Source organism: Amphibalanus amphitrite, unplaced genomic scaffold (genome assembly GCF_019059575.1).
Source record: "Amphibalanus amphitrite isolate SeventyFive unplaced genomic scaffold, NRLGWU_Aamphi_draft 000017F_arrow, whole genome shotgun sequence".
NCBI lineage: Eukaryota > Metazoa > Arthropoda > Thecostraca > Balanomorpha > Balanidae > Amphibalanus > Amphibalanus amphitrite.
The window spans coordinates 569,454-592,581 of NW_024881513.1; the positions used below are offsets into that span (position 1 = coordinate 569,454).

At 53.2% G+C, this 23,128-nt stretch overlaps 1 protein-coding gene across 1 annotated transcript; it reads right to left on the reverse strand.

Moving 5' to 3' along the window:
• Window positions 1–3,322: 3,322 nt before the first annotated feature.
• On the reverse strand, window positions 3,323–8,929 carry LOC122387983. The gene is made up of 2 exons (XM_043378708.1): window positions 5,417–8,929; window positions 3,323–5,368 (listed from the first exon to the last, which is right to left on the reverse strand). Exons 1-2 carry the CDS (start codon window positions 8,927–8,929, stop codon window positions 3,323–3,325), a joined length of 5,559 nt encoding a protein of 1,852 aa, XP_043234643.1.
• Between the last annotated feature and the right edge of the window lie 14,199 nt (window positions 8,930–23,128).

A 23,128-nucleotide genomic window follows, 5' to 3' on the forward strand; every position in this document is an offset into this window, starting at 1 on the left:
TTCAAAATATTAGACTTTTACTTTTGTTTACTTTTTTGGGATCTCCGCTGTTTCTAGCGACTTTATTTTAGAAGTGCGGCGTTTGCGGCAGATGTTGCGCGCAAATAGCATATACCACCGCGTGCTACAAAACGTTTTAGTCAAACATTTAAAAATCGTTAGATATCTGCGCTGACGTCACACATTCAGAGGGGTATACCTAAGCATTAGCCCCTCTGAATCAAAATGCTGCAATTTTGAAATTCAATATTTCCGATTTAAGGCATTTCTCGATGTTGTGAGTGCCGAAACCGGTAATTGTGAGCCAGGGACCCCATTTTGGCTATCTCAACTCAAATCTAATGTTAAGGTGGGAGGGTCCCTTTAAGTAAAAATATATGTTCATGAGAATCGTGGTCGTTCACTCCGATCCAGCACGGCAGACCAAAGTGTTCATGTAATCGTCCCGTTCACTAAGAATTGCGTATCTGATCGTATCATTTCATTAAAGGAAATAGTTCACTTTTTAACATGGGTTTTGAACTGGAATAGCAGTTCCGTAGCTTGGGCTGAGACGAGCATAAATCAGGAGCTTTTACAGCCCAACGATCACCCTAGGCAAAGATATTCTATTTCTCGTCCCGAAAAATGTGTCTTGCGTTGAGGATGTGTGCCTTGCATATATTCGCATCCAGTATGAAACGAGCATGGGTCCCGAAAATTCTTCACAAACTAGAGAAATTATCTACGAGAACTCTAGAGAAATTCGCTCCAGTGAGGCGCTCCAGTAACAAAAGCACGAGCAGATCGCCCAAATGCCGGTGGCAGCGATAATTTCTCTAGTTTAAGAATTTTCGGGACCCATGCTCTTTTCATACTGGATCGCGTGTGCCTTACAGAAACTGAAAAGTTCTTCCTATATCAAAAATATAGAAAATAATCTTTTGTTGTAAAAAGGTTTTATTTTCTTTGCTGATCATTTTGAACATAAAAAATCACAAATCCATTGCAAAAAAATAATTTCGTGAAAGTGAACTATTTCCTTTAACCGGAGGACCAAAAGAGTTCTTTGATGAATGTCTATTTCTGGATTACTCGTCACACACTGCACGTCAATCGAATCGTACGACACCGGCGCCGTTGCGCCGGCGGAGCCGCGCCGTCGTCGTCGTTTCGCCGCGAACTGCCGAGCCGGCCGGCGGCGGCCGGCCCGGCGCGTTGGGGCCGGTCAGCACACATGTGCTCCAGATGACCCCCCCAGGCCCTGCAGAGGACCACGTGGACGGCGGGGCTCGGCCGTGCCCGCCGCGCGCTGCCGTCGCTGTGCGGCACGGTACGTTTTCTCTCGAACATGGCCGGCCCGAATTTTCGCGTCGCTCACGGAAATTCTAAACGTAAGAGAGAAAACATTAACGAAACAACAAACAGCTGCTCGCAGGCAGCGTCTCCGTCCGTATCGTACAGCAATAAACGAACGCTAAAGCTAAGGCTGTAAACTACATCGGTTGCGCCGCGCGTCGGTCCCAATCTAAGGCTGCTACACTCTAAGGTCGTAAACTAATAATCATACAGACCGACCAGCCGAATGACCCGGGAGGGGCACTATGACAGTGTGAACGCGTAGCACTGTCGAACGGCTCACAGCTGTTAGCTAATGGCTAATCAGCAAACAAATGACAATTAACACAAGCGACAGCGCACAGAATGAGCCAGGGGCGGATCCAAGGGGGGGGGTCACATGGGTCATGGCCCCCCCTTGAGGCCCGGGGGCCCAAAGACCTGCCAGGGGCACCACCGGCCTATCAGGGGTATCACAGTCCTGACAGGGGCACCACAGGACCGCCAGGGGCACCACAGGCCTAGCAGGGACACCACGGGCCTGGTGCCCCTGGGCCCTGACAGGACTGTAACGCCCCTGACAAGCCTGAAGTGTCCCCGGCAGGCACGTGGTGCCCCTGACAGGCCTGAGGCGCCCCTGCAAGGCCGGTGGTGCCCCTGGCAGGCCTGTGGTGTCCATGGCAGGCCTGTGGTGCCCTTGCTAGGCCTCTGGTGCCCTTGCTAGGCCTCTGGTGCCCCTGACAGGCTTGTAATGCCCCTGGAAGGACTGTGGTGCCCCTGGGCCCTGACAAGCCTGAGGTGCCCCTGACAGGCCAGTGGTGCCCTTGCTAGGCCTGTGGTGCCCCTGGCAGGCCTCTGGTGCCCCTGACAGGGTTGCGGTGACCTTGGAAGGACTGTGGTGTCCCTGGGCCCTGACAAGCCTGAGGTGCCCCTGACAGGCCCGTGGTGCCCTTGTTAGGCCTGTGGTGCCCCTGGCAGGCCTCTGGTGCCCTTGCTAGGCCGCTGGTGCCCCTGGCAGGCCTCTGGTGCCCTTGCTAGGCCGCTGGTACCCCTGCGCCCGGAGAGGACTGGTGCCCCTGAAAAGTCTGAAGTGCCCCTCGGCAGGCCCGTGGTGCCCCTGACAGGCCCAAGGTGCCCCTGCGAGGCCGGTGGTGCCCCTGGCAGACCTCTGGTGCCCCTGGCAGGTCTGTGGTGCCCCTGGCAGGTCTGTGGCGCCCCTGGCAGACCTGTGTTGACTGGTGCCCCTGCTAGGCCGCTGGTGCCCCTCACAGGCCTGCGGTGCCCCTGGAAGGACTGTGGTGCCCCTGCCCCTAGGGGTGCTCATGGGCCCAACAGGCCCGTTGTGCCCCTGACAGGCCTGTCGTGTATACTTGCTAGACCTGTGGTGCCCCTGGCGGGCCTGTGGCGCCCCTACAAGGCCGTAGGTGCCCCTGACAGGTTTGTGGTGTCCCTGGAAGGACTTTGGTGCCCCTGACAAGCCTGAAGTGTCAAGGACAGACCCTTTAGACGCCAGGGTCAAGTTCGTCGGACTGACAACGATTTGCTTACCTGATAACGTTCCTGGTAAGTACTCACTACTCAGCGTCCACAACATATATGTATACACATAGCGTGACATAGCACATTCATATATACTTGCTTACAATTGGTAAATGTGGTTGTGGCTAAGAGTTAAGATACTGACTAAAAATAAAAAATAAAAAGAAAAAAAATGAAAATGGGGGCACCACCAAAATGAAGTGGACGAAATCCGTTGAGTTTTTAATTTTGGGTATAGGTAGGGGCACCACTTCGATTCATGACCCTCCCCTTGGAGTTTTCCTGGATCCGCCCCTGGAATGAGCGGCTCATTCTCACACACGCACACGTCAACCTAACACGAATGACGGACGCAGTTAACACTCACAAATGTCAAGACTCCGACGCCGCTCGGCGGCGGCACACGGTGGTCGTAAAAGACTCACTAGCCGCCCCACTCGCGCACACATTATCCCTCTGAGTCCATTTACTGTCCGTCACCATCGCACTCGAGACGGCAGAGACGAGAGACCGGCCGCCTATAGCGTCCAGTGGCAGTGGCCACTTCAACCACCCGCACTCGGCCGTCGGCGCCAGGGAACACGTTCACCACTCGCCCCACAGGCCAGTGTCCGCGGGGCAGATTGTCGTCTGTCACCAGCACTAGCTCCTCGAGCTGCACGTCAGCCGTGTCTGCGCGCCATTTCACCCGCGTGGTGAGTGTCGGGAGGTATTCCCGTCGCCAGCGCCGCCAGATGTGGTCGATTAGCACCTGGGTGTGTTTCCAGCGTCGTCGGCCGCACAGGTCACCGTCGACGAACACACCGGGCGGCAGCTGGGGAGACGCGCGACCGATCAGGAAGTGATTGGGGGTGAGTGGCTGGTAGTCGCCCGGGTCGGTACTGATGTAGGTCAGCGGACGGCCGTTCAGGAGCCCTTCCACCTCGGTGACGACCGTTCGAAGCGTCTCATCGTCCACGGCTCGGTCTCCCAGCACAGTCGTCAGTGCGCGTTTGGCGGACCGGACCAGTCGCTCAAACACGCCACCGAAGTGCGGTGCTCCTGGTGGGTTGAACCGCCACTCAACCCCTTCTTGAGACAGCGTGTCCGCTATCTTTGTCTGGTTCCACTGTTGCAGTGCCTGCCGCAGTTCCCGCTCACCAGCACGGAAGTTTGTGCCATTGTCCGAGCACACGAGGCTGACGTTGCCCCGTCTCGCGATCATCCGTCGCATGGCCATGATGAACGAGTCGGTGTCCAGTGAGTGCGCCAGTTCGATATGAACTGCTCGGGTAGACAGGCAGGTGAACAGGCAGCCATATCTCTTTTCTCGTTTGCGATGTTTCTTCACCATCAGTGGGCCGAAGAAATCCACTCCTACACGAGCGAAGACCGGGGCCGGCTCGCCCACTCGGAAGGCTGGTAGGTCACCCATCAGCGGCGGTGCTGGCCGGGCTGACCGTTTCCGGCACAGCATGCAGGCACGTGTGTACCGCTTCACTGCAGCTCTGCCACAGATGACCCAGAACTGCTGCCGTAGGTGGGTCAGCACGTGTTCAGCACCGGAATGGGCGAGCTTCTTGTGTCGGTCGGTGATGATCAGCCGAGTGATGTCTCCGCGAGCAGGTAGTATCACCTGGTGCTTGACCTCGAAGTCCATCTGGGCGTGGCGCAGCCGGCCCCCGACTCTCAGCAGGCCGGTCGAGTCCAGGAAGGGTGTCAGCTGATGCAGTCGGCTGTTCGATGGGAGCCGCCTTCCGTGCTGGAGAGCTGCAACTTCATCGCCGAACTGCTCGGCCTGTGTGCTGAGCAGCCAGACACGCTCAGCTTCTCTCAGCTCTTCAGCAGTCAGCGGTCCCGTCCGCCGATCAGCGGCTGCTCGGCTGCGGCTGTTGTGAGCGAACCGGCGCACCCACGCTGTCACACGCAGCAGCCTGAGCCATGATGAGAACCGGCTGGGGTTTATGGCCGGCTCAGCTCCCCCAGTGGCGCAGGCTATTACCCTCATTTCGGCCGTTTCCTCGTCTCTCGGGCGCTCCGTCGCGCGGGGCGGCGCGGCGGGCCAGTCCTGGTGACGGCGCCGCAGGAAGGCCGGACCTTGAACCCACACGCCGCCGGGCGCCAGCTCCGTCACCGAGCAGCCTCGGCTGCATATGTCCGCTGGGTTCAGTGGCCCTGGCACGTGTCGCCATTGAGTCACGTCTGACGCATCCTGGATCTCGGCGATGCGGTTTGCGACGAAGGTGTTAAACCGCCTGCTCTCGCTGTTGATCCACTGGAGTACGGTGGACGAGTCGCTCCAGAAGATGGTCTCGTTGATGGCCATATCATGCTCTGCCTTGATGGTGTCCGCCACGCGGACGGCCATGACAGCGGCCTGTAGCTCCAGTCGAGGTATGCTGAGCTGTTTGATGGGCGCGACGCGCACCTTGGACATCACGAAGCTGCAGTGGCCGGTGCCGTCCTCGAGCTCGAACCGCAGGTACGCCACCACACCGAACGCATTCTCAGAGGCGTCGCCGAACACGTGCAGCTAACAGTTCATGGCTGCTCTGTCGTCAGGGCGATAACAGCGGCCCACTCGCACGCAGTCCATGTCGTTCAGCTCCAGCTGCCAGCTGTGCCACTGAGCGAGGAGTTCTGTATCGCTGATGGCCTCGTCCCAGTCCCATCCGCCGAGCCAGATCTTTTGGATGAGGCATTTGGCTCGGACAATGAACGGAGCCAGCATGCCCAGCGGGTCGAACACTGCCGACGCTCTGCTCAGAATGGCGCGTTTCGTGTCTCCGCCATCCAGCTGCATGACCTTGAACCGGAACTGATCGTCCTGAGCGCACCAGTGAACACCCAGCGTCTTTTTCCATGCTGACTCTGCTGACAGGTCCAGGTCGCGCATTTCATCACACCTGTCTTCGGGTGGGATGTCACACAGCACATCCGCTGTTGTGCTGGTCCATTTCGTTAAATGGAAGCCGCCGGCGCTCAGCAGAGAGTTGAGCGAGTTGACAAGCTCGCGTCCCTCACTCTCGGTGTCGACGGAGTCCAGGTAGTCGTCCATGTAGAATCGGCTGACGACCTTGTCCGCCGCCTGAGGGTGTTTGTCTCTGCCGTCGTCTGCGCACCGTCGTAGCACGTAGGTGGCCGTGGATGGCGATGATTTTGCACCAAAGATGACCACGTTCATTTGATACGTCTCTGGCTCCTTCGTCGTGTCCATATCACGCCAGAGAAACTGCTGTGCCTGTCGGTCCTCAGCACGGACGGCTATCTGGTGAAACATCTGTTTCACATCAGACGCGATCGGGACGCGGCCCTGTCGGAACCTCATGAGCACACCGGCGAGTGAGTTCAGATTGTTGGGTCCAGTGATGAGATTGTCGTTCAGTGACGTGCCACCACACCTCGCCGCCGCGTCGAACACGACACGCACCTTCCCTGGCTTGTTGGGGTTTTGAACGGCGTGGTGGGGCAGATACCACGTCCGCCCGTGCGTGCGCTGCTCTCCGCTGACCTTGCTGGCGTGACCTTGGGTGATGTAGTCGTTCATCGTGTCTCGATACGACCGACAGAGGTCAGGGTCTCGGTCCAGGCGTCTCTCCACCGCCTTCAGACGCGTAAGAGCAGTCTGACGGTTGTCTGGGAGTTGCACCTCGTCATCACGCCACAGGAGACCGGTCTCGTATCGGTCGCCGGTCTGTCTCGTGACGCTCTCCAGAATGGACATGGCTCTCTGATCTGCTTTAGAGTGCAGTTGTGCACTCTCGTACTTTGTACCGAAAGCCTCGGTCGTCCAGAACAGCTTTACTTGATTCTGAAGTTCGATGAGCGCACTCCTCTCGTCACTGACGCGTACATGGTGCACAGCGTGTTCACCTTGTTCATACATGGAACGCCCCGGCACTCGCCCGGTCACTGACCATCCCAGCAGGGTTTTTACCGCGCACGGCGTCCCCGGCGGCCCTTCAATCACTTCCCGTGGCACAATTAGTTCGATGGCGTCCGTCCCCAGGAGCACCTCCACCGGGTCGCGGGTGGCGCTGGGGAGATCCAGGTCGGCCAGGTGCGGCCATTCCTCCTTTGCCACCGTGCAGTCCATGACCTTGGCTGACACGTTTAACGTCGGCGTCGTTTGGGCGTTTTGTATGCAGTGCGCCTTGCCGTCGCCGCCCACAGCCTCAACAGCAAAGGATACGCGCCGTGACTGCATCGTTTGGTTCCCGTTCAGAGTGCTCAGCCACAATTTGCCCGCGGGCCCCGAGATGCCGAGCCGGTCACACAGGCCGTCGGTGACCAGTGTGACCTGGCTTCCTAAGTCCAATAGCGCGTTTGTGGTGCGGCTACCTGCCGGACCATTCACGGTGATGGGTACCACCTGCAGCAGAATATGACCGCGAGGTTCGACCGACGCTGTGCCGACGTGTTTGGTGGATGACGGCGTGCCACCAGCGTTATCACTCCGCGGAAACACTCGTCTGCCGTTGTGCAACAGCGCGTGATGACGCCTGCTGCAGTGCTCCGCGTCACATCGTGCATCACTGGGACACGTAGCGCTGATGTGATCGCGGCCCAGGCAGTTGAAACACAGTCTGTTTCTGCCGACAAACTCTGCCCTTTCACTCACAGTCAACGCGAGAAATTTGTCACAGCGCTGGAGCTGGTGTGTTTGCTGACACATGGCACAGCCGGCGCTGTTCCCGTCCGCTGATGGTTTTATGGCCGCCGTCCTCCCCCGCTTTACAGCCGCCGGCGTGGGCCGCGCCGACGTGGTGGTAAACACGCGCCGCGGGCGGCACTCAGCGTCGTTAGCCTCGACCTTCGGCGGCTGCTTGGTGGTCACGTTCAAGGCCAACCGACCAGCTGACACATGACGGCGAAGCCATTCGTCGAGATCGACGAGCGTCGGACGAGCGATGCCGTTTTCCACCATGTGCTCGCCCCACCTCCAGGCGAGGGAGGCTGGTAGCTTCCCAGTCACAGTGGTGACGTTCGTGGCGGCAGCGAGGTCGTGCTCGTAGTGCAGACACTGTAAGACGCTCACCGCGGTGTGGAGCTCACGAGACAGCTCTGTCAGCGCTGACAGGTCGCCATCTTTCACCGGCCGCGCTGTGAGCAGTCTTTTCATCGTGGCGTGTATCACACGGGACGGGTCACCAAACTCTCGCTCCAGCTCACACAGGGCGGTGCTGTATAGACTGGCGTCGCAGAGCATGCCCCGCACAGACTCTCTCGCCGGCCCCGTCAGGTGAGTCTGCAGATAGGTCAGCCGTTCTACGTCGGTGAGGTCGGCGCGGTCGTGTACCAGCGCTTTGAAGAGGGCTATCCACCGCGGCCACTCGATGGCAGAGCCTCCGAACTTCTCCAGTGTGATGCGCGGCAGATGCGGGACCGCTCGCGTGTCGTCACTGGACGGGCGCTGCAGACGCATTGCAGGTGGAGGCACAGCGCTGACGGGAGCCGTATCCACTGGTGGCACGTGTAGCTGAGACTGAGTCAGCCACTGTCGGGTACGCGTGACCGACTCGTCCGTCTGTCGAGACACGCATACCTGCGCCGGTGGCTCTGTTGCAACCACCGGGAGGCCGGCGCCGGATGGTGCAGCGTAAGAACGAGCGAGCTGCGAACCTCGCTCCTCCTGCTCCAGCAGCTCCAGCTCCAGCTGACGGTATTCAGCTTCATCCTTCGCCGCCTGAGCTTGCAGCGCTGCCTGCGCCTCCGCCTGCTCCGCCTGCCGCCGGGACTGCTCTGCCTGCGCGTCCGCCTGTTGTCGGGCTTGCTCCGCATGCGCCTCCGCCTGACGCCGGGCCTGCTCCGCCTGCGCCTCCGCCTGACGCCGGGCCTGCTCCGCCTGCACCTCCGCCTGACGCCGGGCCTGCTCCGCGTCCGCCTCCGCCAGACGCCGGGCCAGCTCAGCCTTGGCGGCGGCGGCGCGCTGGGCCTGTTCCGCCTGGAGCTGGCTAAGTGCAGCCCGGCGGCGGGCTTCACTGAGACCGGAGGACGCCGTGCTGAAGCTCGCCTCGCTCCTCGTGTGATACGAGCTTCGGCGGCTTTGATGTGATTTCGCATCACTGGCATGTCGTGACCGCTTGTCAGACATTGTACTCACAGTTCACAACACCGCGTCGTCACTGTAAATCCATCACACTAGTTCACTGACATCCGGCCCGGAGGACCAGAATGTTCATGAGAATCGTGGTCGTTCACTCCGATCCAGCACGGCAGACCAAAGTGTTCATGTAATCGTCCCGTTCACTAAGAATTGCGTATCTGATCGTATCATTTCATTAACCGGAGGACCAAAAGAGTTCTTTGATGAATGTCTATTTCTGGATTACTCGTCACACACTGCACGTCAATCGAATCGTACGACACCGGCGCCGTTGCGCCGGCGGAGCCGCGCCGTCGTCGTCGTTTCGCCGCGAACTGCCGAGCCGGCCGGCGGCGGCCGGCCCGGCGCGTTGGGGCCGGTCAGCACACATGTGCTCCAGATGACCCCCCCAGGCCCTGCAGAGGACCACGTGGACGGCGGGGCTCGGCCGTGCCCGCCGCGCGCTGCCGTCGCTGTGCGGCACGGTACGTTTTCTCTCGAACATATATATTTGAATAATAAAACATATTGAAATCTGTTGCATAGTTTTCATTTTTGGACTGAAAAGGTCAGCTGAAAATAGTGGTCAAAATACCTTAGTGTTGAAGCGGCAAACCGGTTTTACCTAGTTCTCTATATACCGTGATCGTGGGGTTTGCACATGAACGCCAAAAATGAGTGGTCCTACGCTTTGCTGGACTCTGTCCCAACATTAGCCAGCCATCCTACATCCTGAATGGTGCTCCGATAACTCCAGCAAGCAAGGCCTCTGACTTGGGCGTCCTTGTTGATGTCACCATGAAGTTTCATGACCACATCCGAAATGGAGCCCATAAGGCGGGTGGCCCAGGCCCATGTCACTCCACTTTTGATGACATCATAAGGGGGCCTCAGGACAATAATGGCGCGGTGCGCCACAATCGCTTCAAAGCTACTTGCTAACAGTTGCCATTTTTGAAAATATTATTTTGAAATAAAGTTCCAAGTAATAAAAATATTGTAATAAAGTTGTTGAATAAATCGATACCATATCTAAAAACTTAATTAAAAATGATTTATTCATAGTAAAAATATAAGCTCGATGCGCTTTTACGTTGCTTTCCTGCAACTGCAGAGGGTTTTTAAATCGTCTATATCTTTAAAACCGGCCATTTCTTAGCATATTGCTGCTCTTTTTTATCGCTAGAAAATTGATTGGACTTTCCAATGACATCAACGGCTGAGCAATATGTGAAGAGTGTCACCAACAATCTTCAAATGAAGTTAGTCATTTTTACGTTGTAAAGGAATGGAGTACCCCTGGCGAGCATCAGGGGTGACGTCACTCAGGATCCGTCTCTGATTGGTCGGCGGGGGAGTGACTGTACCTTCTATAGATGGCCTTGGGGTGGCCTAGCTGAAAGCCTACTTAAGTCCACAGTGTGTCGCTCTCCTCAATTTATGCTGTCCCTTCTCACAACCCACATCCGACCAATCATGGAGTACTGTTCTTGCATTTGGAATACTGGGTATGTACAAGACCTTCGACTTCTTGAACGGGTTCAGCGGAGATGGACGAGACACATTGATGGAAAGACTGGCCTTAACTATGGTGAAAGGTTAGCTGCATTGGACCTCTATTCGGTACAGGGTAGACTCAGGGGGGCGACACGGCTATTCGCGCAATGTATTAATTTATGGGCCGCGCGGGGCCTCGCGATGACGCGGCTGGAGGCAACTGCTCAGCGCGCTAGGATACTTCTGGCGGGGCGGGGCGCTGAACGGTGTGCAATGAATGGGTTATGGTCGGGCCGACAGAGATGAGGTATTGAATTTGAATTGACATCAGCAATCGGGTGGGGAAGGAGAACGTTCCTAATCGAGCTTGGGTTGGGGAAAGCCGAAAATATCGCGATCGGCTCATAGCTCAGACAGGGCCGGGTGCCGTACAGTCCTGTACAGGTTGATGGTCCCCCACTCTTTATACACCGGGTTCCTATGGCTCAGCATTGGCAGCAGCCGCCTGGTACCGGTAGGCTGTGCCGCATGACCCGAGAGTGAAGCGGCACAGTCTACCCACGCCGTTTGACATCGGCTCGGGTCGCCGGGTGGAGCGCTTTGTAGACCAGCTGTCGCGTCAGACCAGCGCGGGAGGGGGGGCTCGTCTCGGTGGTTGGCGTGGGCTGGCGAGTGGTGTGGGGCGTGTTGGTGGGCCATGGGGGCTGGGCGTGTGTGTGTGGTCACTTGCTGCATTGCACATTTTGCGTCGCTTAACAATTGCATTCCTGTTTTTGCTAAGCACAATGCACGGAAGACCCAACGAATATAATTTACTTGTGCATTGTGCAAAACGTGATTTGGCACGGTATCGAGGCAACCATAGGTCTTGTGCCACATATATGCATGATATTTAGGCAAAACGCTTATGAAAATGGTAGATTGATCGGATTGATCCTGGATGTCAATTCGTATGCTAAATGTCGACATGTATTAAACGAACGAATGAATCAATCAATCAATCAATCAATCGACAATCGACATGTAGATATAAATCCGTATAAATGGCTCGCAACCACTAAAATCAAACCAGATCCTAACTCGGAAAAGTAGCCGGTGCCCCGATGAGGCTCGAACCGGGACTCCACGTTGAAAGTTTTGCCAATGATCCATCATCATTCCACCAAGCTAGAGCGACCGGCACCCGAAACCACAAAAACATTCATTGACATGGTGTGTCAAAAGTGGAAATAGCCGGTACGCCGTCTGGCAACCCGGCAGCCCGCCGCCATAGGGAAATTCATACTTTTTGTCGCTTTTTCGCTCCTTATGAGTCACTTGATCTAATTAGAGCTTAACTAGGAACGAAGCGGGTCACTTGGACGTATTCGGGAGCCGAATACGGTGTTTTGGAGCCAATACCTGGGAAACCCTACCCGCCCAATGCGAGTTTTTAAGAGTCTGCATGCCCAAATTAACGTTGAGCGCGGCCGTTTTCGGTCGGTTTTCCGCGACCTTGTGGCGAAATCGCCTTATTTATTCAACCAGGGTGGGCTAATTCGCTTAACTAGGAATGAGGCGTTGAAGAGAATTATTCAAGGAATAGAGCTGTGCAAAAATATTTTTTGTATTGTTAAAACTGTATCCGCCCTCGAACGATAAATATTGTTGACCCATCAGGAACACATCTCCTGGGGACTTGGCTGGATCTAATATTAGCGAGTATCTGCTAATGCAGTTTCTTGGCTTACACAGTACGCACACAAGCATACATACTTCCTGCCCTTGGTTATCCCTCACTTGAATGAAAATTTTGCTATAATAACTATTCCAAGCAGTTAACAGGCTTTAGTGCAGTGCCAAGTCGGAACCGTTCAGCGCCGCCAGTCTCCCAGGCGGCGCGTAACGGCCGCCGCCGGCCGCCGCGCCGCCGCTCTGGCAGGGTGTTTGACTTCACATTTCTGTTGCTAGAAAAGTTGTGGACCGATTTACTTGATTCTTGCATAATAAGATCCGCCATTCAATTCTTAGCAGATAACGAAAATTTGACGTCAATTGCACGATCCGCTGTCCATATTGTGGTACTGCCATCTATTGACAAGGCTGGCGAACTAAACCCGGGCGGCTATTTCCACTTTTGACACACCATGACTTTGCTGCCGACCTCCCGGACCCGCCGCCCGCCCGGCCAGACTTAGCCCCGGCCAGGCCCATGTCGTCCCCTATCTCTCTGCGTGTCCACTAACACGAATGACGTCACGCATGTGGGCGGAGCTATGGGCGGAGCCTAACGCACGCGGCAGTCCAAGCCGCCATATTTGAATTTATATTTTAATAGAATCTTGCCGATATTTTGGGTGAAGTCAATTTATATGGATAGCTTGGTGACAGTTTAGCTATATGAATAATAATTTATTATGGATGTGCGTATATTCAGCTTGGAATTACAATTAAAGTTCCGCACCACATAGATTCGAACTCGGGACCTTTGGAATACTGCGCGGGCACGCTAACCACTACACTACCGCGACCGCGCGGCGGCCGGCGGCAGGGACGCTGCGGAGACATGGGGGGACATTTTACGCTTTTGTGAAAAAAGCAAAAGATTTAGCGAAAAACACGTAATAGATAACTTGCAGAAAATTGTCTGCTCTTTCAGATAAGATACTTAGGTTTGATATATCTTGTGCAGACTTCATTCTACAGTGCTTTGAAAATCGCTCATTTACATGGGGATTGAATGGGACTTCGAGACTTGACTCCAAATGACGTCACGAGCTGACGTCACGAAAAGGTAGAATCGCCGGACGACCCTACCTGGTATATAGGGCCTTGGCCCCGGCCGTGGCCACCATCCGGTGTAGCTCAGCGTAGGAGTGCTAGACTGTCAAACTGACCGGTAGTGAGTGAGAGGCCCGGTTCGAGACGCTTCGCGTGCTGGATGTTTATTTCTGTGTCCGAGGCTATGCGATTAGTCCACTTTTCAGAAAAAATTATTTGGTGACAGGTCTGTTTTCTTTCTTTGCTGCAATTCATGAGGAGACCGTATGGACCCTTACCTGTCCTTCCGCACCCCACTTGAGAGATGGGTGTTTGAACCCCCTGGGTTTTGTGAATATCTCTAAAGCGAATTTTTGGAGGGTGGATTACGATCGGTTCTATGCGACAAGTGACCACACACACCAAGCCCCAGGTCCGCTCACTCCCTCCCCACATCACCCCCGCCCCACACCACACTCCAGCCCGCCTCATCCACCGAGCCGAGCCAAATAGACAGACCTGACCCTTACCCCCCCCCCTCCCCCAGCCGGTGTAGCGCAGCGTCCGGTCAAATCGCTCTACGAGGCGACCCGAGCCGGTGTCATACAGTGTGGGTAGGCTGTGCCGCTTCACTCTCGGGTCATGCGGCACAGCCTACCGGTACCAGGCGGCTGCTGCCAATGCTGAGCCATAGGAACCCGGTGGATAAAGAGTAGGGGACCATCAACCTGTACACTACTGTACCATGTGTTGTATACATATTTAGGCGGGCAGACAGAGATGAGTTATTGGATTTAAATTCACCTTACCATCGGTTTCTGGTGGGGTTTGAAAATGGTTTTAGTCAAGCTCGGAGTGGGGCAACCCACTGGCGGATCCAGGGGAAGGCATTTGGGGCAAATGTCTTCCCCCACATTGGCAGCGCCCGAAATCGCTTTTCGAGAATCAAAGAAAACTTCACAACTTTTCTGAGGAAATGTTGGTTAATCACACTGCACAGCAGTGCGCAAGGAATCGAAATCAGAGTTTTTTTTAAATTAATTCCGAGAAACCTTTTTGGGGTAAGCCCCCGCAGTGTCCAAGACCGCTTCCTGGATCCGCCAGTTGTGAATAAGTCACGGTCGATACCGAGCTTCGGCGGGACCAGGCGCTGTATACGTTGTTCTTTCAATGGAGAGGTGGACAGACACCTAGCCCCACATCCTACTGCTATGCCCGTGCTTCTGTGGGTGAAGCACTAAAGCATCACGGAATCCCACAGGACCTGCGAGTCGACGAGGTGGGCCGCTTTGGCCGCCGGGTACTGCAGCTCCCTGGAGTTGCCTGGGACCGATGGCAAAACAACAGCTCCGGCGGTACCCCTATGGGCCGTAGTAATTAGCGAATTCCTGTAATGTAGAGATCATATCCTCAATAATCTCCATTACCATTTTATATTCCTAAACAGTATGACAGAACAATTATGCTTGCCTACGTTCAGGCATTACCTCTGATGGTCATACGTCCAGTACAACATGTGTTGTCTGTCAAACAACAATCGACGACGGGATCTCTTCTCATTATCTCTTAAGCCATCGGTTGTCAATTCACCCACCCCGTTTCCCTAAAAATAGACGGTCAGATTCGGCCTGGGTCCTTACGACCCCTCTAGATTCGCCAGAGACGGGATCGGATCGCCGTTATTGCACCCGTCTTAGTGTCTTTAATACTATGACAGCTTCGACCACGGACTTCGGACGGGGTGATCGTTCCACGAATGTACGAACCATCCAGGCCTAGAGTGCATCGAGGTTTAAAAGAATGCAGTCTGTAGATCAATAAACGTAACAATGGTGGTATACAACCACATTAAAATATCTCCCCGGCTCCCGCAACGTTCCAACGCCCCTCCGTTATGCATTCGCCTTGTGTGTCCGCCGAGCCGGCTTGCCTCCAATGACGTCATCGGCCGGCCGGCGGCGTTCAAGGTCAAACGGCTGGTGTCCTTACCTGGAGTTCTATAGCCTTGGGTAGACTGCTGCGGGCCGACCTGATCCAGTACTGGAAAATCCTTAATAACCACTCCTGTATCAATCCTAATGACCTTTTCCAGAGGCCCTATCGCAGCGGCACCAGGGGTCACGGATGTAAGATATTTCCTCCAGCCACCAGAACTGACACTCGCAAGCGCTTTTTTTCTGTTAGCTGTATTCGTATATGGAATGAGCTGCCTGCAGAGGCAGCATGCGCGACTAATATTAATAGCCTAAAACGTATTCTCGATACATGTATTCGTAGCAAACTGTTCGACTATGTAGGTTAACTGATATGAAAATGCGAACTGTGTTGTGGTAATGATAACTGTATAGGTAGGTATCGTCTTAAAACTTTTTTTATATGATATAGGTCTATCTTGTACGACTATGTTTCGCGAGGCGCAATTTCCGGTCCATTATTAAATGTTATTATTTCTTGTCTGTCACCATTTGGACTGGCGCGTCTCTTTCATTTAGGGTTCCTTACATCCACCCAACTTGACCCCTTCCTATCCGGACAAGCGAGGCAAAGAGGAACCCAACGATGTAAGAATACCGCATGATTTCGCGGCCCTGGTGGCGCAGTCGGTTAAGGCGTCGACCCGCGGTGCGGGCGGTGCCGGGTTCGGGTTCGATTCCCGGTTCCGCCCGTTCCGCGGGCGTCGTCCCCGGCTGTGTCACGAGGTGTGGGGTAGGCTCCCACTTCAGCCGTAGCCTGATGGGTGGGGGAACATGGGCCAAGAGGAGCCTTCCTGTAAATGGGCATACATGAGCCCGTTGGAGGGAGGCCTGAATAAAAAAAAATGCCTACCTATTGCTACAACTCACAACACATGGTTACCTGCTTTATTCCGGAGAACGTCGTTACTTGTTTCCTCAGGTCGGCAACTGTGGAGGCGCAAAAGACACACGACGTGCTTCTGTGCCCAACGAAGAGCTTCATTCTTCACCCTTTCCGAGCCTTGTTCACCTGTAAATTTTTTTTTTTCTACACCGCCACCCATGAACAGGTGATCAGGAGTGCCCCCTCCCTCTATCCCAGCGACACACAGAACCTTACGTTAACACCAGTTAACTTAAAATGATAAGTCGCGGCACTCCCAGCTAAGAGTAAGGAAAAAAAAACAAAAAAAAAAATGCAAAAAACGAGAGAAATATCAGTGGAGTATGCATGCTGTTTATATAGTAGCTTAAGAGAAGCAAAGTAGTCACAACTGAAAACAGTTGGTGACTGCCCTTCTACGCCTGAAACGCCCACTGATGCACACTTACACAGGGTATTGTTAGTGGGAGGAAGGGATTAGAGGGGGAGCAGTCATACATACATGGAAGATGGTCGTAGATGGTCATTTCTGGTCAAATTCAAGCAAGGTCATTCACTGAGCCTCTGTAAAGCTGTCCAACTAAGCAGAGCTTGTTGTCAGACAGCCCACAGAGGCCAGTTCCGAGGTGGTTGGAGTATAAAATTAATGCAATTTAAGCAATATAACGAAAATGAGAGGTAACATCAACGAGAGAAAAAGAAACGGAGAAGGAATACAGTTGGGAAGGAAAGACGGGCAAGAGAACTACTACCCTACAATAAACGTGGTTTTAATGTTTGACGGCCAGACGGGCCGCGAGCCCCCGCCCGCACCCCCGGAAAATCATCTTTCCCGGGGGTGCCCCCTAACCACCGCCCGGGCGAGGGGAGCGCCGACCCGACCCGACAGGCCGGCACCCCGCCCGCCCGGGCGGCCGACCGGTCCCTTTCAAGTGGGACCGGTACCCAGGTTGGCCCGGATGGGTCATAGGGGCGGGGGCCCAATGCTCGGCAACTCAGGGCTCCGCCAGGCCGGCGGAGCCCGCCTGGCCCCACAGCAGACCACATCTGCCGTCCACTGTCCGCACCACCTGTCTATTTTAGGCAAATCGTTTTGTTAGAGAAAATGAATCCCTAAATAATGTGCATAAAAAACATGCGTACTATTTATTTGCTAGAAGCGTATATTGATGAAAGCTACTGTATTAACCCGCGCACCGACGGGGGTCTGCGCCAACTTCGCACCGACGGGGGGGGGGGCGGATGACCGCCCCCCCCCTGAGATCTCGAGAACGAAGCAAGATAGCGACAAGCGGTAAACGGCATCGGATACGCACGGTCAAGATCTACAATTTTTACCCAGGTCATTTTCAGGTCAGTCATAGTCATAGTCATAGTCATAGTCATAGTCATGTATTGAGTACTTCCGTTTATACGGCTTTTCGGCACTCACGTCAATTGTACAATATACTCGTACATGCATACACACATTGTAAAAAGCGACGACCAGGTAAAATGTGATTAAAGAGCGACCAGATAAAATGTGACAAGATGTGATACGATAAAAAAATGCATCAGAAGACAGAAACGGCACTAGACAATGCAGCGGCGAGCAAAACTTTTGAAACTGCTTTCAGTGTGAGCGGCGGCACCGGCAAAGCTCAATCTGTTCCAAGTGGCCGCCGCTCTGTAGGAGAAAGCTCTCTGCGATGCAGACAGTCTGCACTTCGGGAGGTGTAAGTCACCGCGCTCGGTCACCCGAGTTTGTCTGACGGACACATCAGCACGCAATGTAAACATTTGGCGAATCGCCGTAGGCGTATCTGGATCATTCAGCGCATTGAACACTTTCACAGCGTCTCTGCGGCGCACCATGGTCTCGACATCCGGCCAGTGGAGAGACTTGAGCACAGGTGTGATGTGGTCATGTTTCCTGGTGCCTGCGATGACACGCGCAGAAAAGTTAATAACCTTTTGAATTTTATGAAGGACAGCTTTCGGCGCTCCTCCCCAAACGCTAAGACAATAAGTAATGTGAGGAAAAACGTAAGCCTGGACGATAATTTTTAGGGCCTCAGTGGTGAAGTAGTGTCGGATCCTGTAAAGTGACACAAGTATTGCGTTGCACTTTTTGACTACCTGTGAAACATGCACTTCCCATGAGAGGTCCGGAGTCACCGTGACACCGAGAAATTTGAGACATTTTGAGGCATGTACAACCGATTCACCGATGCTTAAATTGAATTCTCTAGTCTTTTTTAGGTTTTGCTTAGAGCCTATGACAAGGAAGTTAGTTTTCTTTTCGTTCATTCTTAAAGAGTTAGCTGCGAACCAGGACTGGAGTTCACGCATTGTGACCTCCAATCTGCATCTCAAGCTGGCGAGTCCAGTCTCGTCAGAGGGAGTGCTATCCAAGTGTAAGGTATCGTCCGCATATTGGATGATCTGTCCGTGGGTTATGAAACTGGGAAGGTCGTTCAAGAACAATGTGAAAAGACAGGGACCAATCAGAGACCCCTGTGGGACACCGCACGTCATCGGAAGTGTAAGATGACCACCTCGCACCACGTCAGGTCAAAGATGACGTCACAGGGGTCGAAAAAGTAAAAATGGCGGCGCTAGATATGGAGAGAGTTTTTCTCGAATAACTTTCGAATTAGTCGAGATATGAACAAACTAAGGGCATCATCGTGATCCTCTCGTCAATCCGCATCGAATGATATATATGTTGACCTCGAAAGGTCAAGGTCAAAGGTTGACCTCAGGTCACGTGACCTCGAGGTCATCATGTATATCATTCGCTGCGTCTTGACGAGCTGAACACAATGAGACCATCCACGCGTCTGTATCTTGTTCCTGTACGGAGTTATTGGCCAAAAACCTTTGGTGACCTTTGATGACGTCACATGACCTCACAGCTGCCCAACAGCAAAACAGACCTCAAGGTAGTGAAGGTTGATCGTATATGAAGTCATGTATGGTATATGGGGCCATTCCGACCCGTTTTAGTGGTAAAAACAGGGAGTTGATTTTTCCCCCATTGACTTATAATGGGGAGGTCGCGAAATTGACCTGACCTTAGGTCACCGATATCAAAATTCCGAGATATACAAATAGTAGCTACTAATGACCTAATAACATCCTGCGACTTTCAAAGGCCTCCGACATCTACTGTAGCTCTGGCACGGTGACAAAGTTGCAAAAAAGTGACTTGAGGTTTGGTCATTCAAAGTGACCTGGTGACCTGACCTTGAAAGGTAGGAGGTTCAAACTTGCACACTATGTGTAAAATTGATGAGGGAATAGTCGTACCAAATTTCGCGGAACCGCGGCGCGTAGGTTTTCCCGCTATTCGCGAAAAACCTCAGGGGGGGGGGCGGATATCCGCCCCCCCCGTCGGTGCGCGGGTTAAGTGAATCAATCATACTGACTTAGGAAGAAAGCTTTAGAGAGCTTTTTGATAATGAATTTCGAATTGGGTACCGTAGATAGTCTAGGAAATAAAGGCACCATTACTCTGTTCCAAACTCTAGGCCCAGTCCATGATAAAGTGTGTGTTTTATAGACTCTATATGTAAATGATTCTTGGAAATGTTTAATGAAGCGAATTGTTCTACTAGATTCAGAGGTTACAAATAACTCAGCAATAGCAGTAGGCAGGCTTCCATTGAGTTTTCTAAACAGTAGTAATAGCATTTGTTGTTGTCCAAGATCCCTAAGTTTAAGGAGTTTGAGTTTCCTAAATATTGGCGAAGTATGTGCCAGTCTCGAATAATAACACAACAGAATCTCGTAAATAACACAGATCAATGATCTACGAATATATGTAGATTAAACAACGACATAAAACGCAATAGCTCTTTGTAATAGATATTTAGTTGATCGGAAACACGGCTGGATGACTATAAATTATATGCATATGACGTAATCGAGGCGACACCTCATCACATATGGCCATGGGCCGATATGCGCCATAAATATTCAACCGAGATGCACCACATCCACAAATGCAACACATCCTATGCAGACTTAAACGTGTATAACGCTGGTTAAGTTTTCATGTCGCTAAGATAAATACTTTTGGAGTTATGGAGTCGTGAAGTTGAAAATCAATTTCGTCATTCGCGAATGTCTCGAAAATTTGCCATTTTTGCCCCTGGAAGTCACAATTTTGTCCCCAGTGGAAAAAGGATAAAAAGTTGCAACTCTGTCTTCTTCAGTTTCCCGTTGCTTTGAATAGCCGAAGATCGTATTAAAAACAAAATTAAAAATCCGGATTCAGGTTGCGAATAAGGCCGCTTTGTGTGAATGTAGGTACTATTGAGCGCATAATCCGCGCTCATACCGGGACCGTGGCGGGGCAGGCCTGGTGTGTCAGAGAGTGTACCGATTAGTGTGATGCGGCACAGTATCCTTTGAGGGTCACGGAATGGCATGAACTGGCTGTTTCTGTTCCGAGTGGGGCGGAAAGCCGGGGAAGGAGAGCCATTCAGTATGCGGCCGCAGCCCGCGTGGAGTGTGTGCGGCTAGACATGAGCGCGATGGCACACCTCAGTGATCTTGACGAGGGCAGGCTCATTTTGCTTTTCGATCAAGGTCACTCTGTCAAGTAGGCGGCAGAGATTCTCGGTGTAGCTCTAACTACTGCCAGACGGTGGAAACACCGTTATGAGCAGGAAGGGGAAATGGGTTTGAAAGCGCGCTATGATAAGTGTGGAAGAAAATGGAAGACGACGGAAGAGGAAGACAGGCGCATGGTGGTTTGTACTTTTCTTTTATTATTTGTTGCTGTTGTCTCTGTATTTCCAGGTCAAGACGAACGTGCACAGGGTGTTCGCGAAAATATGTCATGATTTCGTTACGCCATTATCGCCAGCTCAAATAAGCTAGGATCAAATGCCTTGCTGAAATGTGTTGCCCGGATCTTCAAGTTTTGTTATACACATGTAGGGGAGAACGGGGCGATTTGGCCGCCCTTTTGTAAAAACGATATTTTGAGAAAACCAGTGCGCGTTTGGTCGATTTCTCCATGGAGGGGTGTGGGGCGTTCAATTGTTGTTCCGGCATATTAGTTGCATCATGCCGGGACATCTCGTTTCGGTAGTAATTAACCGTTCTTTCAAAGACTGCACGGCGGCCAAATGACCCCGGTACCGGGGTCATTTGGCCGGGGGAGTGGAGTCATTTGGTCGGGCATGAGATTCAGAGATATACCCATTACAGAGCTGAGACAACCTGAAATATTGACGCCCAAGATTGTGCTTAACTCATGAATTCTGGATTGACTCATGTGACGATCCAGATGCCCCAATGCTGACACAAATGATGAGCATCGTGACTTATCTTTGATTCGCCTGAAATCAAATTTTTTTCAAAAGACTAGGCTTACACTCGATTCATTTGAATCAGTGCAAGTGAGGATCCACATTTGATTTACGAACTTACGACTCATGAGTTGAGCACTGCCCAGTGATAACAACAGCCAACTGTAATGGCTGCCTAATCGTAGATTGCTTTAGACGACAATCACACTGCAAAAAAAGTCCTTTGTGTACGAGTTGTTTGTTTATTTCAAACTCTGTCGTAAACATGAAATAAAAACGATTCCAGCAGGCCCCGTCTTCGACCCAGCACTTAAACACATCCACTGTAAAATACGGTCCCAACGGCATGGATGTCCAGTCATCACTGCGCTTCACTGTTTTTCACCTTTGCGCCGCTGTTTCTTCGACGGTCCAGCTCCCGACGTTCGATGGTTCGACGTCCAGCTCCCGACGTTCGATGGTTCGACGGTCCAGCTTGTGGACCCCGCTTTTTGCTCCTCGCCATACGTGCCTGTTGCTCGCCCTCCAAAGTCGTCCGCTCCGGGCTGTTAGTCATGATTTTAGAACGCCCTTTCCTCCGACCGGCTTTTGAACGTTGATGCGCAGCTGCGGAAGTGGTCGGATGGACTCTGGGCTTCCGACAAGCAACTAAGACACGGCGGCAGCAGGCGGCTGGAGCACGGCCGCGGCAGGCAGCTGGAGCACGGCCGGCCCCGGGGCTGGCGGCTGGAGCACAACCGGGACTGCCGGCTGGAGCACGGCCGAGGCTGGCGGCTGGAGCACGGCCGGGGCCGCGGCGTGCTGATCTGCCGTCGCTGGGGCGACGACCGGTGCGAAGACCGCCGTCGGCGCAGTCTTCGTCGTCGGAGATATCCCGGTTGAGCGGCGATATCCCGGCTGCTTCGAATCCCTTAAGGATGTTCTTCCGCGTGAAGGTGGCGTCTTAGGCACGACGAAAAATCGGCGCCACCTGGTAGAGGTCGATGTGACGTCCCGGGTTCACCATCTGCCGCTGGGTGCCGAAAACCAATCAGCGGACACCTTGGTTAGGTCGTCCCTTGCATTTAGACTCCGCCGCATTACCATCCTCAGTGGCAGAACTTAGCCAGCGCAGCGCGTCGCTCGCAGACTAGGCAAAAAATCAACTGAGTGGCTGGGCGGCCAATTCGCCCCGTATGGGGCGGCCAATTTACCCCAATATGACATTTTTAGGAAAAGGGGTCCGCAGACAAGCAAAAATTGTTACTTAAACTTGCAAAAGGGTCAAACAGCTCCCTGAATTACCAGATTGTTCTACCAATAGAGTTAAAATTTTGATGTCACCCAAATAAGGGACACCATGCAACTTTTCGTAAAGAAGAAAAAGTTACGTTTTTTAGCCAAAACTCAAATATCGTTGGCTTTACAAAAAACTGGGCGTCGCCGAGTTTCCTTAGTTTCTTTCCAAAGTAGTTCTTATGACGGCGGATGATGCCATATTAAAAAATAATCGCTCGGGACCGTCCAAACGCGTAGGCATGGGGCGGCCAAAGTGACCCGGGCGGCCAAATGACCCCGCTCTCCCCTATCAGTGCCTCATGTCAAACCGGGCGCACCCCACACGCTGTTTTCTATATGAACCCCTTTTCGGCGGATGCACGTGTCACCTAGAGATTACACATAATGGTTCATTCGCACCCACGTGTTAGAAGCGATAACACGGACGGCCTTTGCAATCACTATCGTCAGCCGAGACAGATTCTTGGCTGTCTTCCTGTAGTCCTTGGACTTCAGACATCCCAAAGGTAACGGTCGATGGGGTTGACACCAAGTGAGCGGGTCGACCAGGGGG

Bases quoted from the DNA above. Each gene is read 5' to 3' on its own strand.
- LOC122387983 (XM_043378708.1), bottom strand. From the start codon at position 8,929: ATGTCTGACAAGCGGTCACGACATGCCAGTGATGCGAAATCACATCAA. The intron at 5,369-5,416 runs GTGGGCCGCTGT...ATGAACTGTTAG, and splicing joins ACGACATGGACTGCGTGCGA to CTGCACGTGTTCGGCGACGC.